The sequence below is a fragment of the Grammomys surdaster genome, unplaced genomic scaffold (assembly GCF_004785775.1).
Source record: "Grammomys surdaster isolate TR1022 unplaced genomic scaffold, NIH_TR_1.0 655, whole genome shotgun sequence".
NCBI classification, from domain to species: domain Eukaryota; kingdom Metazoa; phylum Chordata; class Mammalia; order Rodentia; family Muridae; genus Grammomys; species Grammomys surdaster.
The window spans coordinates 169923-189627 of NW_021605074.1; the positions used below are offsets into that span (position 1 = coordinate 169923).

Below are 19705 nucleotides of genomic sequence, written 5' to 3' on the forward strand. Positions count from 1 at the left end.
GCTGCAGCTGTTGTCCTGCAGGGAGGGAGGGAGGGAGGGAGGGAGACAGAAAGACAAATGGCCACTAAGCATTTTAAAATGTCCCATATCCCTAGTCATCAGGGAAATGCTTTGAGGTCATGCCTCAGCCCAGTCAGAGTGGCTGTCAACAAGAAGGCTGACAAATATTTGAGGATGCAGAGAAAGAAGAACCGTTATTCACTGCTAGGGGGGAGTGCACAGGGCCATGATGGGAATCGGCTTGGTGGAGCCTCAGAAAACTGGAAACAGACCTGCCATATGCTGCAGCTGTTGTCCTCCTGGCCGTATGTACAGAGAACTCCTTATGCTACAGTGGAGAGAGCTGCACCCCATGTCCAGTGCTGCTATACGCAACACAGCAGGGAAATGCAAGCAGCTTAGGTGCTCTTCAAAAAGTGAATGAGTAATAAACATTTAAACACATATAAAACGGAGTATTATTCAACTCTAACGAAAAACAAAATTATAAAACTTGCAGGAAAATGGATGGACTTATACTGCATAATATTAAGCAATTTCACCTAATCTCAGGGGAAAAAATTAATCAAATATGTGTTCTCCTTCATATGTGGATCCCAGCCCAGAGTTATAGGTGGACAATGTATATATGAAAAACAAATATACATGTGAGTATAGCATTCAGAAGAGGAGCAAGAAGGGCAATGAGACAGAGAAAATGCACACTAGTGAGTACCCATGAATATTCAATGCTCTTAAGTCCTTTGAATTCTCTCTCAAGGCATAACACATTTTCCGTGCACAGTACATGCTTCAGTGGGTCTTGACCACTTTGTGATTCCAAGAGAGGTTGTTACCTGACTGGGAGATTATAAATTTTAAATTATGACTTTTGCTATTTATATATTCCTGTAGGATGTAGTTCTTTGTAAATATGCCTCAATTTAGTATATTTTATTTTTTGAATATGAATTTTAGCTATCCAGTTAATACAGAATGAGGTAGGAAATGTGAACAAAGTCATCATAATTTTGAAATTCCTGAGAATTCCTGACATACTGATTTATTGTCCCTGAATCTCAAAGCGCAACACGCCAGGAATTTGAAAATACTGAGAAGCCACTGTGGAAATCAGTATGGAGATCCCAAAAGCCTAACTCTAGGACCGCCTGTCACCCGTCTGCATGACTAAGTCACACACCACCGAGTGGGTGTCCATGTTGACAGCCGCATTCTTCACAGCAGCTGGGAAATGGACGGATCGTGCCATGTCCATCAACAAGAGAATTGATAAAGAAAATGTGGCACATACACATTCCCGAGGGAATTTGATGCGACATAAAGAAAAATAAGATCATGACATTTTCTGAAAACAGATGCAAATGGAATTATGATAAATGAAATCAATCAGACTCAGAGACAAAGATCACATTATTTCTCATACAAAGAGCTTACGGTTTCGATTATATACATAGGTATAGAGCTATGTCTATATGTTTGTTTGCAGGATACTGAATAGAGAAGGAACCATGAGGAGAGGAAGAGGTTGCAGGGGATATGGGAAATAGGAATGACAACGGGAGAGGTGTTAGGAAGGGACAAAGGAGGACTAAGTAGAAGAACTGAGCTAGCTGGTGAAGGGGCACAGAGGAGTGGGGGAGGAGCACACAACAAAGTATGACACATACATATCAAGATGCCACGATGAAATCTCATTCTGTGTGCTGACCTAAATAATAACTTTTGAAAACAGCCACCATTTACAGCACTATGCAGGAGTGCCTGGACTGTGGGGTTAACACATTCTGATTAGAAGGAAACAAAGGCATCATTTCTTTACAAACATAAAAGACAAACACTTACTTGACTCTACTGTCATCTGAAGCAGGCTGTCGATGACGTTGGATAAGAGCCCTTTACTGGATACTCTCAGGTGTTTCAGGATTACTGGAACTGCTTGGTATTCCAAAAATAAGGTTTTGCCTTCATCTGTCTTCAAGTCCAAACAAAGGGAATCAAATGCTTGAGCTAGGTAGTCAGCTAAAAACATAAACAACCAGTCTGTGCATCAGTTACTCAATCAGAAACAGAAGGTTAAACAAAAAAGAAACATCAGTTTAATAAAATAAAAATATTTTAAAAATTAGATAACAAGAGATCACAAGTTTAGATTCACCCCCATCACTGGTTTATTAGAACTCAATGGGGAAGGAGCGTGAAAAGTCAGTCCAATTACAATGCTGTAAACTCGTTTAGCATACTCGTATTTCAAAATACAAATTAAAATAATAAGCCCCACTGAGCAATGATGGCACATGCCTTTAATCCCAGCACTCAGGAGGAAAAGCCAGGCAGGTAGATCTCTGTGAGTTCAAGGCTAGCCTGATCTACAGAGTGAGTTCTAGAACAGACAAGGCTACACTGAGAAACCCTGTCTCAAAAACCAAAATAATAATAATGGCCAAATTTTGTTTTTATACTAAAAAAGAAAAGTAATGATTAATAATAAATAGTACAATAGTACATATATCTGTATTTGGTTGTAATTACCACATACTTTTATGGCCTTAAACAACATCAGTATGTGTATCTTTAAAATAGCTTCTAAGATCATGTGTCTTATCACTGACTTCCAAATGCCTCCTCATTTAAAACTGTAACTAAACACAAACTTGCTCAATGAGGTTTAAACAAGGACTTCTGTCTCTTACTAAAGAAGAAATACCACACCATTCAAAAACAACTTCCAAAAGACTGGGCTACCCTCTGGTCCACTACATTCTGTAACCCACCCATTATTATGAACAACAGCAAGATTTTACCAAGACCAGCACTAGAATAGCACTCTGAGATCGGATTCCTTAACCCCCTACCTTGAAACGTTTCACATGTGACTGGCAAACCACTAAATCAAGAGAAGCACTGGTTTAATCAGAATCAATGCAAATGAAAAAAAAAATCAGAGACTTGTATCATTACACTTTGATTCAGCAGTAATTACCCCATTACGTCACATACAATAGCTTTACACTGCTTCCAGTTGTGTACAATTTATTTTCCAAAACGTTCCTTCTGTATATGATTTCAAGAAACAAACAAACAAACAAACAAACAAAAATCCATGCTGTTCACACAATATTAAGTTACCTTTTTTAAAATTAGTACTTCTGTGTAACAGAGAAGGCTTAACAGAGTGTCTTGGGCGCGGTGTGGTGGTAGAAGTCTTTCACAAAGCACGCAGAAGCAGGCAGAGGTTGTGAGTTCGAGGCCAGCAGGGCTACCTAGCCAGACCCTCTCTTTAAAAGAAAAACAGTATGTCTTGGTTCCAATGTCACATGTACATTGGAACCGAGTCCCCTAGTGGTGGCAGGCAAGCCATGCCTCCCTGTGAGCTGCTGGCTGGGGGAGGGGAGGGGCTGGAGACCACCCGGACAGGACAGTGCCATTGCTCTTAGTGGCCTCTCAGAGCTAGATGACAAGGCCCTATGGCTGAAGACGTCACATCAGTTGTGGAACACAGAGAACTCAGGCTGGCCCTAGGCAGCTTCCCTGCTGGCTTTTTCAGGCCTGGAAGGTGCCGCTCAGGCTGCTGGAGAAAATGGTCAGAGAATAGTCTTGTGCAGCCAGGAACCTTACAAGCTACAATACCAATCTGTCAGGCAGGCTGTCCCCATGGGAGCAACTGTGGCCTGACAGTTGCGTTCTGGTGAAGTACCTGGCTTCAGTTCCCAGCTGCTGTGTTGGGTGGCTCACAACCCCCTCTAACTCCAGTTCCATAGGAGCTGACACCTCTGGCTCTCACTAATAAAAACTAATGAAGAACATTAATACGCCACTTTACTTAATCTTTTACTTAAAAATGAACTCTCCAAACAAATGCGTATTAAGCCAAATCACTAGGTTCTGTCCAGATTTGTCTGGCTCTCAACCCTCATTTGTGATTGTTTGCTTCTTCATGTCCGTGCAGAGGACAGACACGGGTGGCTTTCTTTCCTTTTTTTTTAATTAAAATATAATTACATCATTTTCTCTTCCTCATTCTTCCCCAAACCCCCATGCACATCCCCACTCCCAAATTCATGGCCTCCGGCCTCTTTTTTCTTTGTTTTGAGCTGGGGTCTCTCACTGAACTTGAATCTCATTTTGGCTACACGGGCTGGCCAATGAGCCCAAGCGATACCTCGGACTTACAGCCCTCACTGCTGGGATTAGTGATACACACTGCTGTGCTTGGCTTTCATATGGATGTTAGGGACCTAACCTCAGGTCCTTATGCTTGCTCAGTAGACACCCGAGTTACCAAATCATCTGCCAGGCCCAAACTTTTTTTAAAAAAGCAACAATATGGATATACTAGACAAGCCCACTGTCTTCACAGACACAAGCTTCACAACAGTGCCCTCTACTGTATTTGAGATTACCTGCAACAGCTAGCATGATTAAGTGGACCAGGGCTGTTTGTTAATAAAGTCTTACTGCATAGCTCTACCTGGTCTGGAACATCATATGTAGATCAGGCTAGCTTTAAATGTATCTGAGTTCTCTTGCCTTGGCTTCTCTAGTGCTGACTGTACATGTTCATCACTGCATCCAGCTTCGTGGTACCTTTTTTTGTTAAATATTTAACCTACAAGCTTAAAAGTTTGTCTTTCTTCTTAAAAGTTTGTCTTTCCTCTTTCATTTTTTTTCTTTCTGTTTAATCTTTTGGTCTGGTCTTTTGCTTGTATATTACAGTTTCTTATTTTTGTGTTTTTATGGTGTGTGTGTTTCTTGTGCTAATTCTTTTTATTTAAAAAATGTGTTTTGTTTTGTTTCGGCTGTTTATTTTCTAAAGAGAAACAGGAGTGGAGTTAGGTTGATGAGGAGGATCTTGGAGAAGATGAGAGAGAAGAAATCATGATCAGAATATAGGGAATGAAAAAATTCAATTTTTAAAAATGAGGGGAAAGTTGTCCCTTAACAGTTTTCACAGGGAAAAGGCCATCCAGAGACTGCCCCACCTGGGGATCCATCCCATATACAGACACCAAACCCAGACAATATTGCGGACCCAAGAAGTGTATGCTGACAGGAGCCTGACAGATATAGGTGTCTCCTGAGAGGCTCTGCCAGAACCTGACAAATACAGAGGTGGATATTCACAGCCAACCATTGGACTGAGCACAGGGTCCCCAGTGGAGGAGTTAGAGAAAGGACTGAAGGAGCTGAAAGGCTTTGCAACCCCATAGGAAGAACAACAATATCAACCAACCAGACCCCCCAGAGCTCCCAGGGACTAAACCACCAACCAATGAATACACATGGAGGGACCCATGGCTCCAGCTGCATATGAAGCAGAGGATGGCCTCATATGGCATCAGTGGGAGGGGAGGCCCTTGGTTCTGTGAAGGAGTGATGCCCCAGTATAGGGGAATGCCAGGGCAGTGAGGTAGGAGTGAGTGGGTGGGTGGGTGGAGGAGCACCCTCATAGAAGCAGGGGATGGGGGATGGGATACGGGAGTTCCAGAGGGGAAACTGGGAAAGGGGATAACATTTGAAATGTAAATACATAAAATATCCAACTTAAAAGAAACAGTTTTCGCAGGTAGAAAATAGTATTTGGTTATTTTTTTCTAAAGCGGTCTTATCTTTTAAAAATATTTATTTTCCTTGTAATTATACATGTACATGTGGGGAGTAGAGGGAACGCGTCCATGGAGGTGTGCCAGAAGAGGCCATTAGAGGGTGTGGGATCTTCTGAAACTGGTTACAGGTGCTGTGTGCTGCTCAACAAAAACCAATCTGTTTCTCTCAATCGTGGTAGATTCTTTCTAAAAAAGTGAGAGATTCTCTGCAGCGACTCTTATCAGAAAGCAGCTCTACTGCCAACTCTGACCCTTGCCGAACCTGGTGACTTGGCCAAAGCACAGAAAAAGTGATGCCTTGTGGACAAGCACCCAGCCTCATGGGCTCTTGAGTCTTCTGGAAGATCCAGAATAGATCCTCTGAGAGGAAGATCAGTGCAGAAAAGACCAGGGAGCTAAGCCCAGCCCAAATTTCCAATGCAAGGATCTGTAAGCCAGTCAACTGAATGGATTGTTTAAAGATTTCCTCTTGTTTTCTGTATGTGTGCACCACACGCTTGCCTGGTGCCCACGGAGGAAATGATTCGGCATTGGACCCTCTGGAGCTAAAGTTAGAGGCGAGCGTGAGCTATCCTACATGGGTGCTGGGAACCCAATCCAGGCTCTCTGTAAGAGCAGAAAGTACTCTTAAACGCTCAGCCACCTTTCAGCCCCATATATGTTGTTTTAAGTCACTTGCTTGGTATTTTATGATATCAAAAGTCAGTTAATGTAGTCTTTAAAAAAACCTTAATTATGATCTCAAGTAAAAACAATTCTTAAAAATTACTAAGCAATGTTTATTGATAATAACAATCAGCTAGTTAAGAACTTACTATATGACAACCTTTGCTGAACTTTTACATTTGTTCTTTCATTTAAGCTTTTAAAAAGTTAACTAGGCCAGTGCTACACATGTGTAACTTCCAGGACTTGGGACAATGAGGCTGGAGGATCTGGAGTACCAGGTGAGCCTTGACACATAATGAGACGTCTTAAGCTCACCTGTCCAAAATATCATGGTGGAAACTGAAAAAGACGTGATCTGCCCATGTCAAAAAGTAGTGGGGCTCAGATTAAGTTACCCGTGGTGGCTGAAGGGTTGGCTCCACAGCTAAGAGCACTTGCAAAGGACCCAGGTTCTGTTCCTAGCACCCACATGGCAGCTTACAACCACTTGCAACCCCAGTTCCAGGAGATCTAGGTCAGATCTTCTGACCTCCATGGGTACCAGTCATGTACCCAGCACACATATATGCACACAGGCACAGCATTCATACATCCAATAAAAAGAAATCCTTTTAAAACCATGAAAGATAAAGAGTTGACATCATTTTAAAACAGTAAAAGAGAAATCATCTAGCAGAAAATAGATCAAGGCTAGTGACAGAAAATCTATAGAAAAGAAACACACATGCATGGGCTGGAGAGATGGCTCAGCGGTTAAGAGCACTGACTGCTCTTCCAGAGGTCCTGAGTTCAAATCCCAGCAACCACATGGTGGCTCACAACCATCCGTAATGAGATTCGATGCCCTCTTCTGGTGTGTCTGAAGACAGCTACAGTGTACTCATAAATAAAATAAATAAATAAATCTTAAAAAAAAAAAAAAAAAGAAACACACATGCAAAAGGTTAAGCTTGGAGTGGTACCACACACCATTAAGTTTCAGCACTCACAAGGCAGAGACAAGAAAATCTCTGTGAGTTCCAGGCTAGTCTGGTCTACATAGTTAGACCCTATTTCAAAGACAAACCCACACAAAATCATTATATGAAGCCATATTTGCATTAAATAAGACTGGAAAATACTAAAAAGCCAGGAACCCTAAATGCTGGAATAAATGGTTCAAAAAATGGCAACACACACACAGTCACTCTCCAGATACCAATTCATAAACATACATCACAAACATATCCACACACAGACATATCCACACATATACAAAACAGGCATACATACACACACACACACACACACACACACTAGCTGAAAGGATAGAATAACCTCACTCTTTTTGAGAAAGGTAGAAATGCCCGCTAAAATTAGGACGGCATATCCTTTCATACATCAGTGTCATATTGACTAGTTTATTACACATTTTTAAAGTGCTAAGGCATGTACAAGCCTATGTTAATATTTGTAGTGGCAAATATAAGTAATGAGTTAAACATCCCACTGGAATCATGTCGAAGTGATGACTGGCTAAAAAGTTTTTTTTTTAAAGCTACACAAAATACTTTAAAAATAACAGATTCAGTCTATACCTATGGATCTGAAAGTTAAATAAAATATATTTGCGATTAAAAGACATGGGCTCAGCATGAATGGGAAAGAGGCAGGCTACAGAATCCCATATCTAGGTAACTACTGGCAACTGAAGTAAAGGATGTGGCCTGGGAAATAAACTCTCATTCCAGTAGATGGCTCTACACCCACACACATCCAGGCAGTACTAAGTGAACTGGGTGAGTTTAAAAAAAAGAATTCCTAAAATTGATGGGAAACGTGGTAAAATATAGAGGGAAAGTCAGGAATGAGGGAACGTGGCACAGTTTGATGAAAGGGAAAGTCAGGAATGAGGGAACGTGGCACAGTTTGATGAAAGGGAAAGTCAGGAATGAGGGAACGTGGCACAGTTTGATGAAAGTACATAAAAAATAATAGAAAGTGCATTATATGGGTATATGGGGAGGGGCTAAGGAGGTACTGGCAGGTGACAGCTGCTGGCAGAGGGACAGCCACTTTTCTTTAAGGAGTGGCCACTGGTAGGTTGCCCACGCCTCAGTGGACAACTCCACACCCATGCACATCTGGGCATTTCTATTCTGATTCAGTGCGTTATTTTTTTCCAGCTTTTAGAAACTTTATCTTCCTTCTTCCATCCTCCTTCCCTTTGCTCACATGTCTGTACATGTTCATGACCACTCAGTGGCCCGTATGTGGGGCTACAGAGCAGTCCTCAGAGGACAGTTGGGCACTCGAGTCCTCAGTAGTAGTCTCTTGTGGAGGCCCAGAGAGGACCTGCACTCCTTCACATGAGTCTGTCATCGCTGGTGGAAGAGCAATACGCTAAGGAGCTGGCACAGCCCGCTCAGGCCAACTGCTCCACAACAGGCTTCTCAGTAGTGGCTTGCTTTTTTGTTCTCCATCTCTTCAGGGTCTCTGGAGAGGAAGAGATTGGGCATGACCTCCCACGGGTGCCCAGAGAAGATGGTGCATGCACAGAACTTCTCGAGTCAGGATCCACCACATCAGAACCACTGAGTGAGCTCCCTTTTGTAGTTGCTAGGGCTAGCACTGTCCACATAGTGCAGAGCAGAGTTTGTGTTACCCAGCACGTGGTAGGCAGGCTGGCATAAGATGCCTTTATGAGGGGCTGGTGGCCAGCCCTAGGATCAGTGGTCACCAAAAGAGGAGGCTCCCTAAAGGCTGCCTGGATCTGGCTGGTGAAAGTCCCAGGAATGAAGGAGGCAGCAATTGGAGTGGCCCTAGTGGCAACAGCAAACAACAGCGTGGCTTGCTGGGCAGTGCTCCCAGAGAGGATGATGAAGGCATCCTCGCGCGCAATGATAGCTCGGGCTGCAAGCCACACTTCTCCAGGTACCCTTTAGATTCATGATGTAAATAGCACCACTTTTCCTTCTACAGATGCAGCATCTGGAATTCACAGCTGGCTCCATCTAAGTTGGGTTCCAGTGGCAAGGAATCTGAGGACATCCTCTTCGTTCATCTACAGAACATCAAGAACTCTGTACATTGTGCGTGTTTTCTCTAAGTTACAAATGATAATGAAAACCCACACTGGTACAGACCTGGCCTCGGCAGTATGACTGTGGGGTAAGAAATATTTTATAAGGAAAACATCATCCATTTCAAAGGGAGGGGGATGTCTTAGGAGAGGTGAGGGTAGAAGGAATGGAGGAGAAGGAGGGGGACATAAGAAAGATGCATTCTATACATGTATGAAAGTCTTCAAAAAATTTGTAAGTTCAATAAGCATATAGATGTGCTTAAGGACAGAGGATGGCGTTGATGACATAAGTTAGGCAGTTAATTATATACCTCCTGGAGAGCAGTATGTTCCTTTCATTCATGACCAATAGCTTTAAAAATCACTAGGTGACTCAAATATAAGCCCATGTAGCTACAGCCACTTGAATGCTGGCAAAGATGCCAAAGTATATAATAAGACAGCCTCTTCAATAAATGTGCCACAAAAACTGGTGTATTTCTTCCAGATCCCCATATAAAAGAATGAGAGTGGACCCTTCTCTCTCATCCTGTAACAAAAAGCAACGCCACATGGATCAAAGACCTTAGTGCAAGACCTCAAACTCACACTGTGAGAGGAAAAGGCAGGGCAGACACTCTGAGATGTAGGTATGGGCAACAACTTTCTGGAAAGGACTCCAACTGCTCAGAAAATAATGCCAACAATTCAAGTGGGTTTCATTACTTCAAAGGCGTCTGCGTAATGAAACCAAAAAGATGCATTCTGAATGGTCAAAGGCTTCATTCAACTATACGTATTACAGAGGATATATACTCAAAAGTGAAATTAAAAGAAATTTTAAAAATTCCAATCAATAAATGGGCCAATGAAAGGATCAGTCAGTTCTCAAAAATGATGAAACACACATGGCCAAAAGCATTTTTAAAAATGTTTAATTTTAATAGTCATCAGAGAAATACAAACCAGAATTAAAAGGAGATTCCCTCTCACCCTAGTCAGGATGGCAGTCCCTAAGAAAAGAAGTAGCAGGCTGGAGAGATGGCTCAGAGGTTAAGAGCACCTTCCAGAGGTCCTGAGTTCAATTCCCAGCAACCACATGGTGGCTCACAGCCATCTGTTATGGGATCTGATGCCCTCTTCTGGTATGCCTGAAGACAGCGGCAGTATACATAAAATAAGTACTAAAAAGAAAAAAAGTAGCAATAAATGCTGGCAAGACATTCAAGACAGACAGACAGACACACACACACACACACACACACACACACACACACACACACTACCTCAGGGCTAGATCACTGCTTGGGGGAATGTAAACCTGGCCAGCTTCTATTGGAAGTATCTCAAAAAATTAAAAGCAGATGTACTCTGTGGCCCAGCTACCCCACTATGTGAACTTCCCCAGGGGATTCGTTACCTGCGGTATTGTTCACAAAAGCTGAGTTATAAAGCCAACCTTGGCATGTCTAGGAGTGGAGAGAGAATATGTGGTGTATATGCACAATGGAATTTTATTCAGTCATGAAGAACAACAAAACTGTCATTCGTAGGGAAATTGAGGCATCTGGAAATTACCATATCAAGTCAGTTCTGTCTCAGAAAGACAGCTTGTTTTCTCTTACTTGTGGGGCCTGTATTTTATATAGATATAAAATCACATATGTACATAAGGCATGAAAGTCAATGCAGAACTGTCTGGGGAGCACAGAGGACTAATGGGAAGGGACAAGAGAAAAAGGAGAGAATGACGTAGGGGGAAGGCATGCTCAAAGTATGTTATGGACTTGCTCACAATGTCTTTATGAAGCTGAGCTCTGTGTACTATGAAAACACGGCAGTAAGCACACAAAGGTGGCAATGCCTGCAATCTGGGCGGGAACTTCAGGATTCAGCTTTCCTGTGTTACCACCCACTAGGGTGGGGTTTTTGATGAGGCCTTTGTTTCTCCCATGTTTCTTTTTTTTTTAAGATTTATTTATTATATAAACAGTGTTCTGCCTACATATATGCCTGCATGCCAGAAGAGGGCATCAGATCTCATTATAGATGGTTGTGAGCCACCATGTGGTTGCTGGACATTGAACTCAGGACCTTTGGAAGAACTGTCAGTGCTATCAGTCTCTGAGCCATCTCTCCAGCCCTTCTCTCATGTTTCTTCAAGTAACCATCAGCCATACCCCTGTGTGTAACCCTAATAAACTCACGGATTTACCAAGCTAAGAGTAAATAATCATTACTGTGTGCACGATGCTTAGATTTAGTATGTTTTCATACCTCTGAACTTATCCCAGGTGTGACTGTTACTACATCTGTCACTCCAGAAAGCTTCCTCAAGCCTTTCATAATTTCTCCTTCTATCACCAACTCTAAACCTAAGCAATCATTAAAGGTTTGTGTCAACAGGACAGGGAGAAATGATGTATACTTTAATTTAAAAAAATAAAATTTCTGCCACAGGATGGCATTTTCTGTCCTTAGGTATTTGTCTATTCTACAATAAACTGAAGTAATCCTCTCCAGTGTCTTTTAGCTTCTTTCACTTGGCATAATTATTTTAGACTCGCTTGTGCCAGTGCATTCATCAACAGCCCGCTCCTTTTCATTGCCGAGTAGTATTCCACTGTGTGGCTATAACATCATTTCCTTCTTCAATCAGTCTCTGATGGACATCGCGTATCGTTTTCAGGCTGGGCAGTGCACTTGAATCTGATATGGAGAAATCACATACAGACCTGTGTGCAAAAGTATGCTTCGCTTCTCTTGGGAAAATGTATTGGGACAGAATGGATGAGACATGCTACATTTTAGATGTTACAGTAAGAACATGTGTAATTTTCAATAGACTACCCAATTATTTTGTGAGGAAGTCACACCAGTACACACTGTTCCAGGCGAGGTGACTCACACAATCAGACATTTAGAGCCATCAGTGACATGGTCTATGAAAGGGCCTGAGCAACAGCGTGCGTTTCTTCACTGCTCTTTGATTTCTGTTTGGGTGTGATGTGACCAGCTGCTTTGAGCTCCTGCTGCCTGCATTCTTCACCACCGTGGATGAGGACTGTGTTCTTGAGTGACAGGCTGAGATCGGCCCCTTTCCCTTAGGTTGCTTCTGTCAGGACATTTCATCACAGCACCCACCACCTAATTTCCGTCCGGGTCATACTGGCTTAAGCTGGAAGCTTCCTAAAGGAGGATGCCTACCATCTTTACACATGCATCTTTGCCATTCAGGCTTTCTTTGATGAGGTTTGTGTCTAACTGTTCTCACCATTTTAATGGGGCTGTCTTCTTATGCATCAACTCCTTTTTCTTGAACATGCAATTTGCAAGTAATTTCAGATTGTAACTCGGATTTTCATAAACACTGTGTTTTTAAAACACACACTTTAGGGTGGGGGAGAAGGCTCAATTGGTAAAGTACTTGCTGTTTGAGCATGAGGACCCGAATCTGAATGCCCAGCACCCATGTAAAAAGCCCATCTCTAGGAAACTGTATACAGGATCCCTACGGTTGGAGGGCCAGCAAGTCTAGGCAAAACAGTAAGTTCCCAGTTCGACTGGAAAACCCATCTCAAAAATTAAGGTGGAAAGTGACTGCGGAGGACATTCAGTGTTGACCTCTGGCCTCCATATTCCTGATGTGAACACACACACAATGAAAAAATCAAAATTCTGAATTTTTAAAAATGGATGTATTTTGTATGTGTGTGCCTATACTTGTGTATAATAGGTATACCAGGTACGTGCAGTGCCCATGAAAGCCAAAATAAAGCAACATATCTCCTTGGAATTAGAGTTACAAGCAGGTATGAGCCACCTGATATGAGTGCTGGGAACTGAACCCAGGTCCTCTGCAAAAGTAGTCAAGTGCTCTTAATGGCTGAGCCATCTCTCCAGCCTCCCAGGCTTTTTCATTTTTATAAAGTCAAATTATCATTTCCTAAATCAGGACAATTATGCTCTGTTTAAAATAATTTTTCCTGGTGGGGCGACACACACCTATAATCCCAGTATTATAGGTGTAGAGGCCAAGTTGGGAGACTTGCCACAATTACGAGGTTGCCCCAAATTATATAGCAAGTTCAAGGCCAGCCTGGGCTACATAGCAAATCTAGAGCTAGTCTGGGTTTTATGACACACCATATTAAAAAAGGGGGAAAAAATTCTGTGCCAAATCCAAGTTTAGTAACATAAACTCTTGTGGTTTTTTTTTTGAGGTTTTATAGTTCTAGTTTTTAATTTCAGTTTGTATTCTAAGTTTCTTTTTTGTTGTATGTGAGGGTACAAGCCGCCCACACCCCACCCCACCCCACCCCGCCCCACCCCACATGTGATATACTACCACTCTAGCATCATTTTCATAAAGGACTGCCCCTGTCCATGCTGAACTGACTGGACACACTGCTGAAAATAAGCTGGCCATACGTGTAGGTCTGTTTTGGATTATCCATCTTATTCCAGTGATGTCTGGCTTCACATCAATAGAATCCTCTTTGGAAGTCAGGTAGAATAAAAGAAACTGTGTTGAGAACTCTAATCCTCTGGGTTTCTGTATGAACTTTAAAATTGGCTTATCGATTGCCACCTAAAAGTTTATCAACATTTTGGTCACTGTAAGGTTACAGCAACTAATTTAGAAAGAATGGCAGCAAATAGTAAACTTCCTGGTCCATGAACAAAGTGTGTCAGTCTAAATGTGTCTACCTAGTTGACCTTCAGCTTCTCAGCTTAGTTTTTAGTGTACAATCTACATTATTTTATGTATTTTGTCTCCCACGTTTATATTTTTATTCTAGAAGAGTTTCTACTGAATGTGTGGTATAATTGCTAAGTAAAAGCATCTGTGCCTATAATTTTCCTAAAGGACAACTTAGCAACTACACAGACATAGGAACATCCAGGTTAAGAGATTAGGTGTTTCTATCACTGAAGTTATATGCCGTTTCCTCGGAAGCGTGAATGTGTTGCTTTACTCTGTGCGGAACACTCCTTCATTTCTTTTGACTCCTGATCACCTCATTTCTGCTGTCTGTAGTCCGTACCTTCTCTTTCTTTCTTCAGTTTCACTAGACACCTATTAGCTTTCTCAATGAAAAGGTTTTGGTCTTCACTGATTTTTCTCCATTACTTTTCATATTTCCAGATTCCTTCTGCTGATTATAACCTTAAAATTTACTTTTTACTTGCTTTACTGCCCTGCCCTTGATCTTAAAGGAACGTGGTGCCTTGGAATAGCATGCTCCCCACATTCCACAAACCCTGTAATGTTCTGACTTCATTTCTTTTCATCTTCTGTGATCTATGGGTTTCAAAGAAGTGCTTTACCTTTCGAATACTTGAAGATTTTCTGAGTATCAACTGAAATTTTTAAAGTTTGTTTTATGACCTATGACCAATGTCCTAACCGTGAGCATTATAGTGTTTTCTTCTGATGTTCTATTTCTATAAACAGATCAAGTTGGTTGACAGCATTGCTCAAACCCACTTTACTTTTAAAAAAGATTTATTTTTAAAATTACTTTATTATTTTGTGTGAATGGGTATTTTGCCTTCATGTATGCCTGTCTACCACAGGAAGACAGAAAGGGGCACTGAATCCTCTGGGACTAGACGTACAGAGTGAGCTACCATGTAGGTGCTGGGCCTCAAACCTGGGTCCTCTCAGAGCTCTAACTGCTGAGCCACTGCCTTTCCCCATGGTTCTCAACCTTCCTAATGCTGTGACCCTTTAATACAGCTCCTCATGTCATGGTGACATCCCCTCCCCCAACCATACAATTATTTCATTGCTACTTCATAGCTGTAATTTTGCTGCTGTTGTGAACTGTAATGTAAGTATCTGATACGCAGGATAAATGATATGTGACTTCTCCCAAAGGAGTCACAGTCCACAGATTGAGATCTGCAATAGTCCCATATTTTTGTTTAAGTACATGAATATATGTGGGAATGCGTGTGGCTATATGAACATAAGCGCAGTATCTACAAAGGCCAGAAGAGGGCGTCATGCCTCCTGGAACTAGAGTTACAACCAGTTGAGAGGCATTCAATATGGGTTCTAGGAAGCAAACTCCTGGTTTGACAAGAGCAATATGCACTTTCTCCAGCCTCTAAATCCTTATTCTCTAGTAATATTTTATCAGCTACTTAGCAGTGCTGTCATAACTGGCCATACTTGTGAACTTACTGTTTCTTCTTGCAGTTCTGTCAGGTTTTGCGGTACATAAAGGATCATAAGGTTCTCTTGATGGACTGTCCCCTTAATTACTATGAGATAGTCTGCTTTATCTCCAGACATTCTGTCCTCAGAAACTTGTTGTATCTAGTATTAGTGTTTCTTTTTCTTTTCTTTTGAGACAGGATCTTACTATGTAGCCCTTGGTTGACCTGCAACTTGCTGTACAAGTCAGACTGGCCTCAAAACTCAAAAGATTCACTTGTCTCTGCCTCCCAAATGCTGGGATTAAAGATGCACAACCATGTCCAGCTACTGTGTTGTTTCTCCTTTCTTAGTGCTTCACTTACTTAGTTTATTTGTATATAAAATGTGTTTCTTGTAAGAAGAATATAGTTATACTATTCAATCAAACAAGTTTTATTTATTATTTTTTTTAAAGATTTATTTATTTATTTTATTTATGAGTACACTGTAGCTGTCTTCAGACACACCAGAAGAGGGCATCCAATCTCATTACAGATGGTTGTGAGCCACCATGTGGTTGCTGGGATTTGAACTCAGGACCTCTGGAAGAGCAGTCAGTGCTCTTAACCACTGAGCCATCTCTCCAGCCCCAAGTTTTATTTTTTAATTATGGTATTTGTCATCTTTTTGGCATATTTCCTACATTTCTCTTTTACTGACTTTTTAAAGTTTTTTTAATAAAAATCCTATAATTTCCTCTATTACTTTCCAATATTCACAGAGCAGCACGTTCAATACTGTACTGTTAAATGTACGACACAAGAAGTGGGACAAAGAGCATCTTATTCAATTTTATTTCTCCACACCAAAAAAATAGACCTTATTGAATGTTTGCCATTTCAGAGTTTAACAAGAATGAATGCTATGGGCTGGCAAGAGGGCTCAGCCCGAGTTTGATCTGCAGAATACATATGTTGGGAGGAGAAAAACTAACTCCCACAAACTGTCTTCTGACCTCCACATGTGTGACAGGTCATGCACACCCCCAATAAATAAATAATTTAAAAATGTAATAAAAATAATTTTAAAAAATCATTACATTTCATTAGATGATGTTATGATGCATGTTAACATATGACTCTGAATACTCTCCTTGATTGACAGAGTGGCTCTGAGTTCCTCATCTTGACCTTACTTACCTCTGGAGAATATACATGGTTTGTTTTAGTTGATTTTGTTTGGTTTGGTTTGGTTTTTTGAGACAAGAGTTTTCCTGTATAACAGCTCTTGCTATCCTGGAAATCGCTCTGTAGACTCAGCTGGCCTGAACTCACAGAGATCCACCAGTCTCTACCTCCAGAGTGCTGGGATTAAAGGTGTGCACTATCACCGCCTGGCGAACATACATGTTCTTATGTGTGACTATGGACTGCCTGCTAAAATATGTGCGTATGTGCAGAAAAGTTTCCAAGATAGGTCTGTGGCAAATTTTACTTTGGGCTAATAGTGCCTTTTCATGAGAGGTCTTCCAATGTTATCAGCAGTCTACTACTACAAATTTGAGAATCATTACCATGAAGTAACCAAATCATAAACTAGAACTAGGATTTTGGTTTCAAGTGATTTAGCAGAACGCACTGCAGAGGAAGCAGTCAAACCATTGTCACACCCAGGGAGAAAACTCACTGCTCTGATTGCAGTAAGTCAGCACACAGGGAGAGATAGAGGGTGGTTTATTTGCTGGCATTCCTCCCTTTTATAAAAAGTTTCTCTTTACACAAATCAGAAAGAGGTAACTGGCTATAGCGACATTACAAGTAGGCATTAACTATGTCTGACTCTGGCTGTCGTGTTGCTCTTGATCACGCACTGCCTTATGTACTCTTGTGCACACACCACGCACTGAGTGAGCCACACACAATGAGTCCGCCTAGTGAATCCACAGCTGTACAAGGCTGCTCTTTCTGTAAGGGTCACGAACTGCTGTACAGGCTCTGGAGCCATGTAGTGTCTCTCACGCCAAATAATCACCTGTGTTCTGGGGCAAAATAGCCTTACACGGCCCATAACGGATCAGTGTGGTTATGAGGGAAACTTTATTTACAAATCAGTATGAGCCTATAGGCAATAGTTTCCTATCCTGTTCTCTACTGGAAACAAAACAATTTCAACCTGTGTGACAAATACAAAGGTAGCAAAGGACACATGAAAATATCATCTAAGAAAACCAGCAAAAGCAAGGCATGGTAGCACATGCCTTTAGACCCAGCACTTGGGAAGCAGGGGAGAGGATCTCCATGAGTGCTGTTGGGACCTAGGTAAACTATTAAAGTCTAGATAAAATGTTAAGGCCTAGATAGAATGTCAAGGCCTAGGTAAAATGTTAAAGCCTATATAATTGTTACCTGGCTAGCCTGCCATTACAAGGAAACTTTCTCATGTTTCTGCTGTTACTAGGAAACCTTCTAATGCCAAGTTTGATTACATATGCTGTTTGATTACATATGTTCTATGCCCTTGGAAACCAATCGTGATAGAAGTCAGTAGAACTATTTTGTATAGTTACCCATAATAAGCTTGTATGGTTCAAAACTCCCGCGGGCAGGGGTCAGTGTGCTCGCGCACACCCGCACACAGAGATGCCGTCCCAACCACGGCTCAGTCGGCGGAACTCGGGACTTGGCTGCTCAGTCCCTGGGGAGTCGTGGTGTAGTTTGAGGTCCCTGGGGCTCAGCAGCACGGCTCAGCAGTCCCGGGAACCGCGATTTCGGAGGAGAGAGAGACCCATGGACAGCTAGGCCAGGGAGAGCGGGAAGCCAATGTGCCCAGCGGCTTCGCTAGAGCAGAGAGTGCAAGGCCGGCCTGCTGGAGCAGGGAGTTGGAGAAGGGCTTTCCCCGGGAGAGTTTTCCACTTACACAATGAGAGTCCAGAGTCCCAAGAGACATGTGGAATTGAAGATATAGAAGTTTTATTGCCATGGTGATGTATCTGAATGGTGGAGCTCTCCCACAAAATGCCAGGAGAGGCGCCCTTATATTGGGGAGAGGAGGGGCTTGGGAGGTGACTATGCTCCAGCCTTTAGGTGATTTAAATGTTGAGGCAGAGACCTGTTAGCCACACCCTCTACCTGTGCCTTACGTGACCCACTGCATATTAGGTCTCTGGGCTCTGGGGAGTGGCCAAACACCCCAGGATTTCCACAGCCCCACAAGCTTGGACCCAAACTAACCATCCAACAGAACTCCCTGCATCTATGTATAAGTTCTATGGTATTTGCCTTTACAAGCTGTCCCTGAGATGGATCCTACCATAAGAGAGACATCTGTACCAATATAAGAAACTATTTGGAATAAGGTTTCCATTTTGTTTTAGTGGTCCAGTAAGGTTTAAGTCCCCAAGACCTCCCTGGGAACTGACATCCTATTTGGCAGAAAGAGACATGTACATGGGCAACTGATATCCTGGTTGGCAAATTAAGACATAAATGTTAGACAAGTTAAGTCTCCTGCCACAGTTGAATATCCCAACCAATAGGAGCAGGATAAGTCTACAACAAAGACACGCTCCTAAGGACATCCCCTTATCCCTAAACCTTGACTGGGGAAATAACTTGGCACAGATGTTTGTGGATTTTGGGCTTAAAAACTCTGTGGGATCTTAACTCAGGGTCATGGTTCAGTTCCCAAGTCTGGACCATGGCCCTGGTCAGCCAGTCCTGGAACATGTGCTCAATAAACTATCCCTGTCTGACTGAGATTGGTTTTCTTGTGGTTTGTGAGGCAATTCCTGAACCCTACCAAGTTTGAAACAAGCCTGTTTTATATAATGACTTCCAAAACAGCCAGAGCTATACATCAAGAGACCCTCTCTCAAAACAACACCAAATCAAATCTGAAGACTATCTAAAGAGTTCCTTTTCTTTTTTTTTCTTTTCTTTTTTTTTATTGGATATTTTATTTACATTTCATATGTTATCCCCTTACCCCATCCCCCACCCACCCGGGAACCCCCCATCCCCCACCCACCCGGGAACCCCCCATCCCCTTACCCCTCCTCCTTCTTCTCTGTGGATGTAACCCCCTCCTACCCTCCCCCTTTTCTTTTTTCCTTATTTTTTTCTTTTTATTTTTTGAGCCCTGGCTGTCCTGATATTCTTTCTATAGACCAGGCTGGCCTCCAACTCACAGAGATCTGTCTGCCTCTGCCTCTGCCTCTGCCTCTGCCTCTGCCTCTGCCTCTGC

At 42.2% G+C, this 19705-nt stretch overlaps 1 protein-coding gene across 1 annotated transcript in view; it reads right to left on the reverse strand.

Annotated features, from left to right (window-relative positions):
* Nucleotides 1-19705, reverse strand: part of Ccdc138 (coiled-coil domain containing 138) — a 63197-nt gene that overhangs the window by 5201 nt on the left and 38291 nt on the right. Inside the window, exon 14 of the mRNA XM_028782011.1 lies at nt 1843-2019. Within this exon, the coding sequence (XP_028637844.1) occupies nt 1843-2019 (177 nt within the window). The remainder of the gene's footprint in view (nt 1-1842; nt 2020-19705) is intronic.